Here is a 17,706-nt window from a genome sequence, read left to right on the forward strand (position 1 = left end):
CGAAAAAAAAAAAAAAAAAAAAAAAAAAAGAAAGAAAGAATCCTTTCCTTACACTGATTAGAAATGTGCCTTCATTCCTATACCTTACCTGGTCCTTAACCGTATGGGACAAGTTTAATCCCTCTTCCACCAGAAAGTTCTCTCATTATCTATAGTTACCCAGACCCCCACCAAGAGTCTCCTTTCTCAAGGACTAGAAGAAAAAAAAGCAAGACTTTCACCTCTCTCATCTTCTAGAGTAGCACCCACCATGAGTACTATTCCAGACTCTGCGGCTACGACAGTGAACTATGCTCTTGCCTTGTGGAACTTATACTAAATTATTACATCTAATAATGTAGCATAAGCTATCATTAGACTTTCCAGTAGCCCTACTGTACTACTGTTATTGTACCTAAATTCCCTAATTCTTCCTCATATACATTGCTCAAACTGTATGCTCAAGTCTAACCTGACTTGCTAGAAGTCTAACTCAGTTAGACTCCCAAATTTCTTTATGGTCATCAGTGCTAAATATTATATTTTTAGAATCTGCTTTTTTCTTCAGTCTGTCAAGAACTTCTGGAATGCAAATTTCTTTTCCATCTGAACGCACACCCTATCCCTTCTGTTTCTTACTGTCTATAAATCTGATAAATATACCTCTCAGTACAGTCATCCAAACTGGTCATTAAAATTGTTCAATAGGACAGTACTGAGGTCACTAAGAGCCCCATGGCATGTCCCTAGCATGCACCCAAACAGACACGGATCCATTATTTAGTATGCATGGCTTCTCTCACTCAACAAGCCGAGTCCACCTGATCATTTTATCATATTTACATCTGTACACAAGAATATTATTGGATTTAGGTCAAACACCTTCCTAAAGTTCAGATACAGTATGTTTGCCAATTTTCCCCAATCACCTTGGGAAAAAGGGGGAAAAACATTTTAATGGGAAGAGAAGAGTTAAAAAGGAAGATCCATGGAGGGAGGATAGGTCACTGTATAGCTTCCAAAATAAACCAGAAGTCTTTAAAATACTAGGCATATTTTAAAAAGAAAAATCAGTTTATAAGATGATGGTAATCATACCATTGTCTAAAGAAGATGCTGTCTTTAAGACAATTTATCTAATTATATGAACTCTTATACACACTATAGCTTTGGCCATGGTAGAGCTGAACACAATTAGCAAATTTAATCACTGGCAACTGTTTTCTATTGTTAAAGCGAAACCACTTTTTCTTCCCCCAACTAAAAGCTTTTTGCCTTCGATACGGTCAATGGTGGTTATTAAGAAAATGGAAATGTTTTGAATTTCCACAAGTATATTTGAACTCTATAAGTTCCACAGTTCACATTAGGGGGTCAGGTTGAAATCATATTTTAAAATGCTAATATATATGAATAAGGTACAAAGCATGACACAAAATAACCTTTAGCACTTGGAATTGAAATGAAATAAAACGATAATCCATAAACATGATAGTGACTGTTGTCTGGCACAGATTCTGAAAGCACTTTCAGCATTTTAAGTGAATCTTACACTTTAAATAAACTTTCAGAGTTTCATCTTCAAGCTTTAGAGTTAACATCCAGCAAAAGTCATTATACAGACACAACCTGGGATTTTTGACACCTTGGCAAAAGCTAGGTTACAGTTGAGGGTTTTTTCCCACTAAAAAGAAAAGTTTAACCCAATAGCAGTGTAACCAGGTTTATGTGAGGCATGTATAACTTTAATAAACTATAAATACTTTAAATCTATTTGTGTACCGAAGTGTTGTTATAAATTATTTTAAAATATTTGCTAGCCAAATTTTTAACTGTTCATACCTTTTTAGCCTAGATGTTAATCTACCTTGAAAGTAACAAAATGTGAATTATTGCAAAATACTCTAAATTCGTCATTCTTTAGTAAACTCCCAAAGCGAACAGCAATAGTTTTATTTCACTACTGAGGTAATTAAGGCACAACACTTCACCCTGTCTTACATCGTATATGAAACCTAAAAGGTTTCTATTTTATAGAACAGTGGAAGGTGTCTTAAATACAAGTACTACTTACATAAAGAGTGGACTTGCATCCTATCATGCTAATCCTATCACTATAATTCTCCTCCTCTCAAAACTCAGTTTGAGAGCTGGGGAATGTTAACCTCCAGAGCACTTTGCCCTCCAAACTGCTCACCTGAATATATTTCCGCTGCGTCTCATCATTTAAAACATGTGCAACGTGCTTGGAAAAAATCTTTTCTCTGCCAGTTCTGGCATGGATGCCGACCATAGTGACACCAATAGGCCAAGGGGCGTTCCCAATGGCCATCTGAAGATAAGCATCATTAGCCTAAAAAGACAGGTGGAGAAGAGATCAGGAAAGCAGAAATATTCTGCTGGTCCAAATTTTCATTTAGTATTTCACAGCCCTTCATGATGAAATTTTCATCCATCTCTTGGGCGTGTTGAAAATATTACCATTCCCATTATTCGAACAAAAGAAATTAAAATATGGGGTGATTGACTGCTTACCCAGGACCACAAATGTCTGTGGAAAAACAGAAACCAACGCTGAACCAGCGAGTAAAAAGACAAAACATTCCTTTGCAGCCCTGGTGCACTGGAAGTTAATAAATTTCAGATCTGGAATTACCAGGCAGGTAATTTGATGCACTGACAAAAACTCTAGTCTGAGTTTCTGTTAGACCTAGTCTTCTTCTCCCTAGGTGGTCACAGAGAAGACAGAGGCTAACTAGTTTTTCATAATCCAACCTGAAACTACAACTACTCCCCGCACAGCAGTGCAGACCTCTGAAAGCAGTGTGGGCTCTGTGTGCTGGGACCATCATATCGGGTCCATAGCAGATGTGTAAACAGAGATTAAATACTGGCCCTCGAGCCAAATAGCTAAAGGATGAGATCATTTCACTTTGGCCCCCCAAACCTCCCACCTGCCAAGAACCTTAAAAGCGACAAATTGAGAAGAGAGAAAGCAATGAAGAAAAATGGCTCTTTTTCTAAACCAAGCCTGGCTACCTGGGCTGGGGTGGGGGACAAAACAGAAAGCAAGTAAACTCTAAAAGACCCCAACAGTTTCAGAGAGGCTTACACAGCCAGGCCTCAAAGAGATCTTCATTTAAAAATCAAACAACTATGAGACTGATATACTGAATTTTAAAACAGCATATACACATTTTTTTAAATCACTGATACTTGTGCGTGTAACGTTTAATACTGGATATTAACTGATAAAATTTCCAATATTCAGTTTCCCCAAATTTCCAAAGAAGACTGTCCTATTATTAAGTTTTAGTTCTTTTTGTACTTTATAGAAAATAAACTTTCACCAGCTTCTCATATACGAGAATGAGAAAAGTATCAAGAGGGGAGGCATCGTCTCTAGTAGGCAAGTGCCGTGAATTCCTTCCGCACTGATGGTGACCTTATCCATCCAACCCAATGCAACCATCCCTGGTAAGCTCCAGGCAACTCACAGAAACTATCCAAAAATAAAACTCATAGCTAGAAAGCAGAAACGCTTTCTTTGACTAACCAACAGGCTCTCATCTAGAGGGACTAAAAACACTACTTTGGCCCATTAGCATGAGGCTCTCATCAAGGAGACCTCCAGGCCCCCAGGATCACCCAGTCCCTTCTGAGGACAGACACTCAGAGCACAGGAATAAGCAACGCATCCCCACTTTTCTGGCAGAGCCCCATCAAGGCTCTGGAACTGTCACTGGAGATGCTGCACGGAACCCTCCACTCCTCCTCTCTTGGGAGGCACAGCCACTGGAAGCCTCCCTCCTCAAACTCGGCTGATGGCCCACGAGCAGGGGTGCACTTCCAATCCCATTAGTTGTGCAAGAGGCCCTTCTCTTCTTGCTCGCCACACTGACTGATGGCCTTCCACCTCCTTTCTAAACTCTACCCAAGGAGCACGTGAACACCAGAGCTCTCTCCTCTGCCACCTGGTCCCAGAGTCCACTCGGGAATAAAGACACTGCAGCAGGGGAAGAGTCTCCCCTCCTGGGCTTTGCTACTGTGGCAGTACTGAAATGGGAGAGAGAAATTCTGGCAGCCTTACTTAGAACATTTTCTCAGAGAAACCAGCATAAAGGGCGGTTAAATTCCACTGTATCGTTAGTACAATGGTTCAGCTATACTATGGATTAAGTAGGTTTTTATAGCTGGCCTGGGAAACTAATCTACGCAACACTGCTTCTACGGGAAAATTTGTTCCAAGCCATAATCAACAATCTAAAAACTCTGAAATTCAATCCCACTCATGAAATGAATGCTGCCTATATCCAGTTCGTGAAGAATCTTTACACCTTCCTTAAAAATGACTAAAAAATACAGTGTGGTCTGAAACTTTATTATTCATGCCTAACAATAAAGCTAACAATATATTAGAAAATGAAAGGTTTGTTTTTTTTTTTTTTTACTACTAATTCATTTCACATTTATTCTTAAATCTTCTATTAAAATACTCCCACACGAGATGAACATATTATGTACACAACCTAGGTATGCTCATAAACGTAATTCTGATGCACAGCATGGTAATGTACCTTCACATATTCTCTCTGCAACATGAATTTAATGATATCTGTTATGGATTCTTTAATATCGGCAGGAAGATTCTGGAAAAGAAAAAAAAGCGTGACTAAATTTTGGAAGCTACAGTGTGTAGTTACAGACTGCATTTGTTCTAACTTTATATATTCTATTTTTAAAAAATCAGTTAACAAAAGCATTTTTCGCAAAACCTCACCCTTTTCCGTAGCTTTCTGAAAAGGGGTCTGAGATAGGACTCGGTCTGTTTCTGAGTAGCACTGTTCAGTTTACCCTGTACACTGCGCTTCACATAATCCTCTCTGGCATTCAGCTCCTTAGCCCAAACACCAAGAAGAAACTGTGGAAAAAAGGGTAAATTTAGACTACAATGCCACCCAGTGGTTCTGTAAGCTTAAAAGTTCTCTGATGCACAAAATGGTATACACTCATCCTTAGAGTAAATGTCTTGACTGATTAAAACATCAACCAATATGCAACTAACGAACTATCTCTGCTTAGTGTGTCACGTATGTTTTAACGTAGTACCTTTGGCAAGTCACAGACTTCCCTATTCTACACCTCTCCCAGCTCAGATGCAATCCATTTCCCCTGAAAGAGCTATCAAATTTCACAGGCAACTGCGTGACAGAAATAAACTTTTACTTGTATTTCTATTACATAAAATTCAACCTACCTAGACTCATCAGCCATAATGCCATATGTGCTGTGATATTACTCAATCTTCCAAGGATGATGTTGTAGTATTTGGACTTTCTACTTTTGCAGTAGAGACCACAACTCAATTAAAAATTCCCTCTAAAGTGCCTGACCAAAGGAGAAGGAAGGAAAAAACGAACAAAAATAAAAGAAACTATGACCAGCCCCCACCCTGCCCCAGAAAACTACCCAGGTGCCCCCTGAGTTAAACTGCACAAAGCGCATCCTTCCTAGAGGCAGCTAAACACCGAAGGCTGAGGAAGCCATACTCCCCTAGCGGTGTTACCTATGCATGTCCTACACAGGGAGAGGCTGTCACTCAAAGAGGAAATTCTAGTTCATGCCAGACCCCACCACGCCCTAGCTAATTCCATGCCAAATCCTCAATGGACTGAGAATCTTGATGACTAATTACGTCGTATTTAAACTGTAAATACAAGTAAAAGCATTTCTTGCATTTATATCTCTTGTTCTGAACACAAATAATTTGTGAATAAATGTTAAAAGGAATCTGGGATTTGACCATACTCTACCTAAACCACTGAAGAGAGGAATTCCGGGAAGAATGAATGAGCTAATCCCAAGTCTCTGAAAGGTTACTCAAGTGTTCGCTTTCTTCCCTGTCAACGTCTTCCCACCTCTCTCCATTCCTACTGTCATCATCTCTCAGAAAAGCTTCTCCTTATTGCACTCCTGCCCAGAGTGTTTAAAAAAATTTTTTTAATCCTTAAAACATCTTGTTCATTCCACTGCTATGATTCTTTTCAGTGTATTTACATTAATAAATCAGCTTTACAAGTGCTATGAAGAAAGTAAATATACATTTCTTTGTTTAACCTCTATATCCAAGCACATAGCACTATCAAACACCGTACGTGCAGAAATGTTTAGTGAGGATTTCCCTTTCCAGTCTTTAACTCTTAAACAATTCAAAAATGAAAAACCAAAAACCAAAAACCAACCAACCAAAAAACAAAAAGTAAGACCAGTTCTTAACTAAAGAAAACGTGTCCTCCTTTCCTAGCCGAAAAGTACATACCTTAAGGAATTTGGTAATGATGTCCATGTCTTTATGATCATCACCTTTTCCTAAAGACTCTCCCAGTGCCTGAAGAAAAAGAATGCTTCTGTTCATTAGTCAAGAGCAACAGTGGAATACATACATTATCAACACCAGACTAAACATGGCTCTTTATTACATATATGTGTGGTCCAATTTTGATTTAAAACCCTGGTGGAATTTCTAGATAGATTTTTTTTTTTAAAAAGACAATTTGCCATTTAAATTTAGAGAGCATGTTATCTTTTATGACTCAAAGAGGGAGTAAAGGGAGTGACTGCTAATGAACATGAGGTTTCTTTTTAGGGGAACAAAATGCTCTAAAATTAGACTGTGATGATGGTTGTAGCAACCTGTGAATATACTAAAAACCACTGAATTGTACACATTAAATGGATAAATTGTATAGTATGTGACTGTCTCCAAAGTTGTTTAAAACGAAGGAAAAAAGAAAAAAATGTCCAGAACTGGTTGCTCACACCAATTACTGCAGTAAAATTTAGGGGGTCGAGGTATAATTAAAACGACATCTTCCTTAACTACAATCTCACTCACAGCATGCAATGTGGGTTAAGAGCCAGGAACAAAAGGTGACAGAAAAAATAACTGTTTTATTAACTATTAAGAACTTTAAGTCATATTATTTTTGCTCATGCTAGATATTTAGATAATACAACTTTTAAATAAGATTACATATATCACTCCACATTCAACACACCGGCAAAAATAAGCAAGCAAGATACTTCCAAGTGTTGGCAGGGATGCAGGACACTCACACACTGCTGGTGGCGGGAGGAATCTGGCAAGCCCACTACAGAGAGCAGCTTGGCAGCACTCAGACAAGTCAAGCATGTATCAGAAGCAATCCTGCTTCTGCTCCAGAGGGGTCATGTGCAAGACTGTTTGTCACAAAGCTGTCTGTGGTAACAGGGAGCTGGGAGCAATCTCACTGTCTGTCATTATGGTGAACAGAAAGTAAAAGGCAGTGAATGCCACAGGGTATGAAATGCTATGTTAACAGTTAAAATCAAAGGTTTAGATGTACCTAAGGTATCAAGGATGGAACTTAACATAGTTCTAAGTGGAAAAAAAGTAAACAGAATGAAGAATTTCACAGTAAAATATCATTTATGTGTATACCGAAACACATGCAGACAAAACACTACTGGTTCTACACGACCATCAACAAATCAAAGGACACATATCAAACATATCAGAATGAATACTTATGAAGGCAGGATAGGGGAATGTGTATAGAAAACGAGAAAAAAGGGAGTGAATAAACAAAAGGCACGAAACAGAAGAAGGGCCTTTGTAGTGACCAAAGACGCCAGCACTCTGTACACTGAACAGTCTGAGGAGCTCAACCATGTGCTACAGGGAATGAAAGGCGCGACGGGGAATCAGGGAAGGTGGTGGAGGGATCACCTCTAACTCTTCAATTGTGGTGTTTTCTTCATGAACTTTCAAATCATTCTGGGTGTCTTCCTCTCCAGGCTCTCGGCCACCCACAAGTTCATTCAGGTACTGCTGATCAATCTTATCCAAAGCTGCTTTCAGATCATTCCTCAATCCCTGAGGAAAGGTAAAAAGTTACATCTGGTATGAAATTTCACTCATGTTTCACTTCTGATTTTTTCTCTAACAATGAGTATAATCCACTTTTTTCTCCACAAAGAAACTCAAATAATATTTCAATTTATTATACAGCTATCACCACTGTCCATGCAAAGTCAATTCTTATGAACATCTTTAAATTTAAAAGAATGTACACACAACAGGTAATCTGATGGTCAGAAAAATAAAACATACGAGTGACAAATCCAAATAAGAAGAGGCACCAACGCTGTAATTTTCTAAGGAGGCCCTAGTGAAAGTGACCAGGCCTCCGCTGGTCCCCAACCCATTTTCCTGGGTCACTGGAAATGTCTAACAACTGCAACTATTGATACTTTGAACTCCCAAAACATCTGGACATGTCAACAGTGTAAAACCAGGGTCTCAACCATATCCTAGGATTTCACTATGTTTCCAACAAACCAGCAAATTCCATATTCCATTCACTTCCAGTTTGTGACCACTTGGTAAACATGGAAGCCTTAAAGCTCGACCCTTGGCATATACCACATACAAAAATTAACTCAAAATGGATCAAAGACCTAAATGTAAGAGCTAAAACTATAAAACTCTTAGAGTTAACTAACAAAACAGAAAACAACCTGATTTAAAATGGGCAAAGGACTTTAACAGATGACATACGAACGGCCAGTACATAAATGAAAAAATGCTCAACATCACTAGTCGTTAAGGAAATGGAAATCAAACCACAAAGAGATACCACTTCACAACCATTAGGATGAATATTATCAACAGAAAACAGAAAATAACAACTTGGCTAGGATATGGAGAAACAGAACCCTAGTGCACTGCTGGAAATGTAAAATGGTACAGCTGCTGTGGAAAATGGTACGGCAATATCTGAAAAAGTTAAACATACCCACACCAAGACACATTATAATTAAAATGTCAAAAGTTAAAGACAACTCCTACAATACAACACACTCTTGGACACAAATCTTAGCAATACTCTCTTTAATCAGTCTTTAAGGCAAAAGAAATAAAAGCAAAACCAGGGCTTCCCTGGTGGCGCAGTGGTTGCGCGTCCGCCTGCCGATGCAGGGGAACCGGGTTCGCGCCCCGGTCCGGGAGGATCCCACGTGCCGCGGAGCGGCTGGGCCCGTGAGCCGTGGCCGCTGGGCCTGCGCGTCCGGAGCCTGTGCTCTGCAACGGGAGAGGCCACAGCCAGAGGGAGGCCCGCATACCACAAAAAAAAAAAAAAAAAAAAAAAAGCAAAACCAAACAAATGGGACGTGATTAAACTTGAAAGCTTTTGCACAGCAAGGAAACGATCAACGAAACAAAAAGACAACCTACTGAATAGGAGAAAATATTTATAAATGATGTGACCCACAAGGGGTTAATATCCAAAATATACAAACAGCTCATACAACTCAATATCAAAAAACAACCCAATCCAAAAATGGGCAGAAGACCTGAACAGACATTTCTCCAAAGAAGACATGCAGATGGCCGACAGGCACGTGAAAAGCTGCTCCACATCACTAACCATTAGAGAAATGCAAACCAAAACCACGGTGAGGTATCACCTCACACCGGTCAGAATGGCCATCATCGAAAAGTCTACAAAACAAAAGTTGCAGAGCATGTGGAGAAAAGGGAATCCTCATACACTGTCGGTAGGAATGAAAATTGAGATAGCCACTACGGAACACAGTATTCAGGTTCCTTAAACTAAAAATAGAACTACCATATGATCTAGCAATCCCACTCCTGGGTATATACCCAGAAAAAATGAAAATACTAAATTCAAAAAGATACATGCACCCCAATGGTCACAGCAGCACTATTTATGATAGCCAAGACATGGAAGCAACCCAAGTGCCCAACAGGCGACTGGATTAAGAAGATGTCACACACACACACACACACACACACACACACACACACAGAGGAATATAACTCAGCCATAAAAAAAGAATGAAATTCTGCCATTTGCAACAATATGGATGGACCTGGAGAGTATTATGCTGAGTGAAATAAGTCAGACAGAGAAAGACAAATACTGTATGATATCACCCATATGTGGAAACTAAAAAATAATACAAATCAAAGTATATGCAAAACAGAAACAGACACATATCAAAAACAAACTTGTGGTTACCAAGGGGGGAAGGAAAGGAGAGAGGGACAAATTAGGGATATGGGAGTAACAGATACAAACTATTATGTTTAAAATAGATAAGCAACAAGGATATACTGTATAGCACAGGGAATTATAGCCATTATCTTGTAATAACCTATAATGGAATATAATCTGCAAAAACCTGAACCACTATGCTCTACACCTGAAGTTAACACAATACTGTAAAACAACTATACTTCAATTTAAAAAAAAAAAAACACCGAAGTTCAAGAAGGAGAGCATCTTGAAAGCAGCAAGAGAAAGCAGCTTGCTTTGCACAAGGGAACTCCGCTCCCCATGCGAGTGTCGGGAGACTTTTTTCAGCAGCAACTTCGCAGGCCCGGCGGGAGCGGCACAGTATATTCCAAGTGCTAAGAGAACAAACTTCCAAGGACACTCTACCCGGCAAAGTTATCGCTCAGAATTGAAGGAGCAACAGTTTCCAGAGAAGCAAAAGCTAGAGGAGTTCACCATCACTAAACCAGCCTCAAAAGAAATGTTAAAGGGACTTCTTTAAGCTGGCAAGAAACGGCGCTAATTAATAACAAGAAAACACATGAAAGTGTGTATCTCACTGGTAAAGGTAAATACATCGTAAAAGTAGTGAATTAATCACTCATAAAGCTACTTTGAAGATTCAAAGACAAAAGGAGTAAAAACAACTCTAACTACAATAATTAGTTAAGGGCTACACAAGACAAAAAGATGTAAAATGTGGTATCAGAAAAATAAAACGTGGAGGGAGGGGAGTAAAAATGTAGAGCTTCAGAATGTGTTCAAATGTATGAACTTTGAGACTGCTCCAGTTATTTATAAAATAAATAAATCACAGGGATATAATGTACAGCATGGTGACTAAAGGTAATACTGTATTGCATATTTCAAAGTTACTCAGAGAGTAGATCTCTAAAAAAAGTCCTCATCACAAGAAAAAAAAAATTTTGTTGTAACTCTGTATGGTGATGAACATTAACTAGATTATTGTGGTGATCACATAAAATCATTATGCTGTACACCTGAAATGAATGTTATATGTCAATTATACCTCAGTTTTTTAAAAGTACGTAAGAAACTCTAGTATTTGGGACAGGCTTGAATAAGATTAGAATACAGCAGGTTGTAATAAATTAATATTAAAAGCTACAAGATTTTTCAAGTAATGAAATGAGCAGTAAAAAAATTAAATCAGGTAACAAAATCTGAATAGTTCACATTAGCATTTTAGACTATCTTTATTTATTTATTGTTTTTTGCGGTACGTGGGCCTCTCACTGTTGTGGCCTCTCCCCTTGCGGAGAACAGGCTCCGGACGCGCAGGCCCAGCGGCCACGGCTCACGGGCCCAGCCGCTCCGCGGCACGTGGGATCTTCCCGGACCGGGGCGCGAACCCGTATCCCCCGCATCGGCAGGCGAACTCTCAACCACTGCGCCACCAGGGAAGCCCTAGGCTATCTTTTGATAAGGAAAGTGACTCAGGAGATAGAAGAGAAACAAATATCGGTGAAATGAAGCATTACAAAACCACTTACTCTTTCCAAGAATTTAAGTTAGGAAAGTTTAGATAGGACTGAAAATAAAGAAAAACAAATTGCTGTGCACATTAATAATATAAATGAAGAAAAATTTTTAAATTCATTATGCTTTAAAAAAAAATTAGACACAGAATCACCATATGATCTAGCAATTCCACTTCTGGGAATATATGCAAAAGAAGTGAGAGCAGGGACTCGAACAGATATTTATATACTTGTGTCCACAGCAGGATTATTCACAATAGCCAAAAGGTAGAAGCAACCTACATGTCCATCGAGGGTGAATGGATAAACAAAATGGGGTCCATATATACAATGGAGTATTACTCAGCCTTAAAAAGGCAGGAAATGCTGACACCTGCTACAAAGCAGCTGCACCTTTAAGGCAGCATTCTAAGTTAGAAGTCCAGTCCAGGGAGCCTTCAGATGACCTCAGCCACAGCCCTCACCTGACAGCATCACATGCAAGACCCCAAGCAAAATACTGCCCAGCTTACTTAGCCCAATAAAACCACAGAACTGTGAGGGAGAATGATAAATTACCTTAGGTTACTAGGTTTCAGGGTGGTTTGTTTACCATCGTAGATGACTGAGAAAGATTTTATAATAATGAATTGCTTTAAGTTGTAAGTTTTGGGGTGGTTTGTTACACAGCCACAGATAACCACACCTGTCTCTCACTGAAAGAGCAAGCAAATAAGTTAATAAGGCCGCAGAAGATCTGAACACCACCACTGTAACTGACATTTATCCAAAGCATAAAACATACTCTATTCAAGAGTCCATGGAATATTTGCCAAGACAGACCATAAGCTGAGCCATAAAACAAGATTAGAGTCCTAAAAGTAAAGCTGAAACTATTAAAGTTTTAGAAGAAAATACCATCTCTTTAAGACCTTAGGGTAAGCAAAGATCTCTTAAGCAAAACACCAAAGCAATAACCATAAAGCGAACTTCCTCAAAATGTGGAAGCCCTGCCCAGGAAAGGGCACCATTAAGAGAACAGGTAAGGCCTAGACTAGGAAAAAATAGACACAAAACATGAATCTGTATATCTGACAAAGAATCCAGAATACACATAAAGAACTCCTATAACTCAAAAATAAAAAGACAACCCAACTGAAACGTGAAAAAAAGACACACTACATAGAGAAAGATATGGCCAATAAGTCTATGAAAAGATGCTCATAATCTTTAGTTATCAGGGAACTGTGAATAGAACCACAATGAGATACTACCACAATACAACGGAATGGTTAAAATTTAAAAGACTAACAATAACAAACACTGATGAGACACTGGAAATATTTGGCATTTCCTAAAAAGCTGAGCATACATTTACTCCTACTATACAGCAATTCCACTTCTAAGTCTTTACCAGAGAGATAAAAACATATTTACCCAAGAGGAATAACACAGATCCAATGTAAGAATGTTCACAGCAGCTTTATTCATAACAGCCCAAAGCTAGAAACGTATTCCGATATATTTGTACAGCTGAATATCATCATCAATGTAAAGGAACAAACTACCAACATCCACAATAACATGGATGAATCTACAAAATATCACACTGAGCAAAAGAAGCCAGACACATCCTCTAAATTCGCTGGCAGGGATAGAATTTAACAAGGTGGCTGCCCAGGAGTGGAGGAGGAAGAACCCGGGGCCTGGCCAAGGAGGAGTGCTGGGGAACCTTCATGTGTGTGTGATGAAAATACTCTATATCTTCATAAGGGTAGTGGCCACACACTTGTATGTATTTGTCAAAATGCACTAAACTGCATGCCCAAGATGTGTGCTTTTTAAAAAGAAAATTAAAGAAAACCTGGGACTTCCCTGGTGGTCCAGGGGTTAAGAATCCGCCTTCCAATGCAGGGGACACAGGTTTGATCCCTGGCAGGGGAACTAAGATTCCCACATGCCGCGGGGCAACTAAGCCCGCACGCTGCAACTACTGAGCCCGCGCACGACAACTAGACCTCGAGTGCCGCAAGTAAGACCCGATGCAGCCAAAAATAAATAAATAAATAAATACTGAAAAATAATAAGTAAAAAAAATAAACTCACGCACACCCAAAATTAAAAAAAAAAAAGAAAACTTACATTCAGCAGCAGTAATCTGGCAACTTTATTTTTCCTTTTTTCTCTATAGTAATGCAATTAGTTGAACTCTGTCGAAGTCCATACTATTCTCATTTATATGGCACAATGACATTCTTCTAGCTTTGTTCTGACTTCCTACCTTGTTAACTTCCGGTGTGAGGATCTCTATTTTTCTTAAACGTTGAAAAGCATCATAATCAGTTTCTCCAAAGAGTCTGATTGGTTCTCCTCTTTCTCTTAATCTCCTGATAACCTATTAAAAAAAATATATCAAACAACAATAGTAACTCCCTATGTCATTAGTAATAGTAATTCCTATTTTAGGAGACCAAACACTTATTTTGGTAAGTGAAAAGTAGATGCAAAAAGTAAGTTATATTTCTTTTTTCTTTAGTTTCCAAGAACAGATATACTGAATTATTGTCACACTTTAAATAACCCTAATGGTTTAGGTCATTTGGCGAGTGTTTCAGAAAGGACCAATCTGTGTAGTAGAATACATAAGAAAAACATTACAATGGGAGGGAGTGATAACATTTATAAAGAGAAAAAAATAAAATAAAACCAAGCCTGGAGTCAGCGATAAGTCAATGACCATAGATAGCCATGAGTCGGCACTGCAATACTACATTAAAACCAAAAACTAGTCCCTCAGAAGGGAAAGTGAGTTACAAATGGAGGGAGGGGGACGTGCAGGGCTTTTGAGGGGCTGATAATACTCCTCCTTAACTTCGGCCATCGTTATACGAGTGTTTGTTTTGTAATTATCCACTATATCGCACATGTTTTACACACTCTTTGTATACATGTGGTATTTCATAAAAAGGACAAACAAGAATTATAATTAAGAAAATAAGTTGTAATTTTAAAAATACCAAGAACTTTATCTGGGAACATAAATAGTATCACACTTATAAACCACTGGCAGGGCTCCCACTGGATTAAATGAAACTCGGTATTAAAAAAACTTAAGAGGTCATCTAGTGCTATCTCCAATCCATGCAGAAATGACCTCAAAAACACCTTCGTCTGGTCCCCGTCTGACAGATGACAAAAATCACACCTCTTCATGAAACAGCCCATCCCATTTTTGGACAGATATGTTATGCTTCTCAAAATAAATGAAAAGCTTCCTCTCTCAATTGTCTCAGTTCTTCTTTATGAAACGACAGAGAATATTCAATGCTTTTTCAAAATTAGAACCGTGGTCAATGGATCTTTTTAAAAATCTCAACTATTCTTCATTTCAGGCCAAGTGTTCAGAAGTCCTTCATCTAATCTTCACACACAGCTTCTGGAGTCAGCCCTCCTTTCCTCTGAGAGTTTCCTTTTGCTCAAAGTTAATTTCGTTGTGCACCTTGTGTACAGTCTGAATTCTTTTTTCACAGGAATATCTTAAAATTTTGTTGTTGGTGTTATTGCTGAAGGAAAATAATAGTTGATATTGACCAGGGTATGGGCAAATACTATAGCTGAGAGTATGAACTGCTATAACAAGTCTGCAGGGCTCTCTGGTAATATGTATCCAAAGCCTTAGGCATGTATATAGTCTTTACTCTTCAGAACAGACTCCAGAAATCATGTTTCCAGAAAATTTTCCAAAGGAAAGTAATCATATATTATTACACATGCAACGACATCTGTATGAGGGTGTTCATCTTAGTATGATCTAAAATAGGGAAATGCTGAGGCAACCTAAATGACCATTAGCACAGAATTGATTTTAAAAATAATAGTTTTTAAAATATTATGGAAAATTATACAGTCATAAAGAATCATACAGATCTCTGTATTTTGACTTAGAAAGATGTATTAAGAGGAAGTTACAAAACACTAACTTACTTTCTCTTAATACATAATTTATATTATTTTAAATAATTTAGACAACTTACCAAGTATAGTTATTTAGAATATATGCATTTAATTATACTTAGAATGTATTTAGTTTTTAAAGTTCAGAATGATACATTCTTTAAAAACAACTTAAGACATAAGGTATCAGACAACAGTACCAAGAAAAACAGAGATTAATTTAGAACCTCATGAAGAAAACTGAACTAGAATACTGTGCAGCTGGCCAGTTAAGTCATTTTATATGGGAAATAATGACAAAAGTTATTGGAAAGAACTAGAGATAAATGCAAATGCTGTGGAGATTTTTCCTTTTTTCCCACAAAACATTCATATAAAAACTTACCTCTTGCCTAGAAAGAGTCATGGGTAATTTTTCTTCTGCCAGTTCAAGTTCTAATACTGGATTCGATGAAGTTAATGGTTTCTGGTCCTCCTCTTTTGGCTGTATCTACATTAATAGCCAAAAGAAACGAAATTCTCCCTTTAAAATATAATATGGTTTAATATTTATCATTCTATACATTAGGTATTCACCGAAATTAAACATGTTTTAAATATTGAAGGTTTTCTAAATGTTCCTCTGAGCAAAGAGCTCATAATCGATGTACATGCTTGTGAGAGCTCAGGGACACCCAAGCAGAGACCATGCACCCAGGAGACAGCATTCTTGCTACAGAAGTATAATGGTTTCCACGATCAAAAACTTTAAAAGGCTGAAATTTAGACTCATTTTCTCCCTAGACTCCAAGAATTTTACTTTCTTCTTAGAAACAATCAGCTTGCTTCTCCTCTTTGAGAAAATCATCTTACAGGGTTATTTGATCCTTGCTCTGGGTTTAAAATGAAGACCAAAGAAAGGAACTGCTCTCTAACAAAAACCTGTGAAGCCTCAAGCTCCAGCTCTTTCCTCTCCTGATTTTTGAAAGATGTTTTTCCAAGTGCACAGGAATCACTGCTGGACGTGCAGAAAACTTTCCGATGCTACACAGAACTTGCCCACAAACTGCGCTGCGAACCTTGTGGGAAAATAATGAAAAACAGCACCTCTCTACTCATAGTACACAAAGAACAGAGTGGACATTCTTGCTCATATGAACCTGCCGAGAAAAAAATTTCTTCATATATTTTCTTGAGTCTGCTGCCCAAGTCACAGTTTACGAAAATTGAGTTCAGCAATTATAAGCCCCACTGTGTGGTCTGTAAAAAAAGATACTGAAACATGGTTTTCCATCTGAACCATAAGACAAATCTAAGATGCCAAAAGAAGTAAGATCAAAAAACAAAAAAGATCAACATTAAGGAAAAACTCACATTCAGTTAAGAAAGGCTATATGGATAAAATGATATAATTTATGATTCTATAGATTAAAGATTATGTTAATCAGTGGTAACAGAAAATTTAGGTAAAAAAACTAAACTTTCATATTTTCACAGACCAAATCAGCATCAAGCCTTACAAAAATAACGGTAACTGGTTTTTATAAAGGAATAAAAGTAACACATGCTGTATTTTCATTACTACCAAGAAGGAAATATTAAAAAGGCTTTAGATAGAAAACCCTGTGCTTTCTTTTTAAGCATAAAAACAGATATTGCTCCCAAAATCTCAGGATAAAAAGCATTTTCAATTATAGAATGGCAGTGAATAACTTTAAGGAAAAGATCTAAGACATTCTGTCAGCTGGACTCAACGTTACAAGCAGTACCTTTACAATAATGATTTTGCTTCAGTGCTTTCCTCTATACAAGCAAGAAAGTACTGCCGTTATCACGGAAGCAGTCTAAACAAAGCAAAACCGTCACCGTTTAAATTATTTTCCTACCTTATCAAAAAGTTGAAAACAATCAAATTCAGGGATCTGGGAAAGCAGCAAGTCAGCAGACTAAAACCCATGGTTAAGTGAGTCTTATTCTAGTTCAAGTGTGAGTTTAGATAATGCAGGGCAAACAAAAGATGAGAATTCTTCTTTCTGAAATCTATCTATTCGATGGTTATTTACATAAAAAGTATCTTAATTTCCTAAACTAGAAGCAAATGAAATCAATGTACCTATGGAAAATATCAAAATACAAATATAAACTTTCACATTTTAGAAACCTATCAGAAATACTACATTTTCAACACTTGCCCT

General features: G+C 37.9%; 1 protein-coding gene across 2 annotated transcripts in view; it reads right to left on the reverse strand.

The window, feature by feature from the left end:
* Positions 1-17,706, reverse strand: part of PRPF18 (pre-mRNA processing factor 18) — a 50,974-nt gene that overhangs the window by 18,020 nt on the left and 15,248 nt on the right. For both annotated transcript variants that reach the window (XM_007126028.2, XM_028495482.2), the window contains 7 exons: positions 15,918-16,022; positions 13,860-13,973; positions 7,748-7,894; positions 6,299-6,367; positions 4,760-4,900; positions 4,557-4,628; positions 2,177-2,332 (listed from right to left, as the gene is read on the reverse strand). In XM_007126028.2, the coding sequence (XP_007126090.2) occupies positions 2,177-2,332; positions 4,557-4,628; positions 4,760-4,900; positions 6,299-6,367; positions 7,748-7,894; positions 13,860-13,973; positions 15,918-16,022 (804 nt within the window). The remainder of the gene's footprint in view (positions 1-2,176; positions 2,333-4,556; positions 4,629-4,759; positions 4,901-6,298; positions 6,368-7,747; positions 7,895-13,859; positions 13,974-15,917; positions 16,023-17,706) is intronic.

Source organism: Physeter macrocephalus, chromosome 11 (genome assembly GCF_002837175.3).
Source record: "Physeter macrocephalus isolate SW-GA chromosome 11, ASM283717v5, whole genome shotgun sequence".
Taxonomy (NCBI): Eukaryota; Metazoa; Chordata; class Mammalia; order Artiodactyla; family Physeteridae; genus Physeter; species Physeter macrocephalus.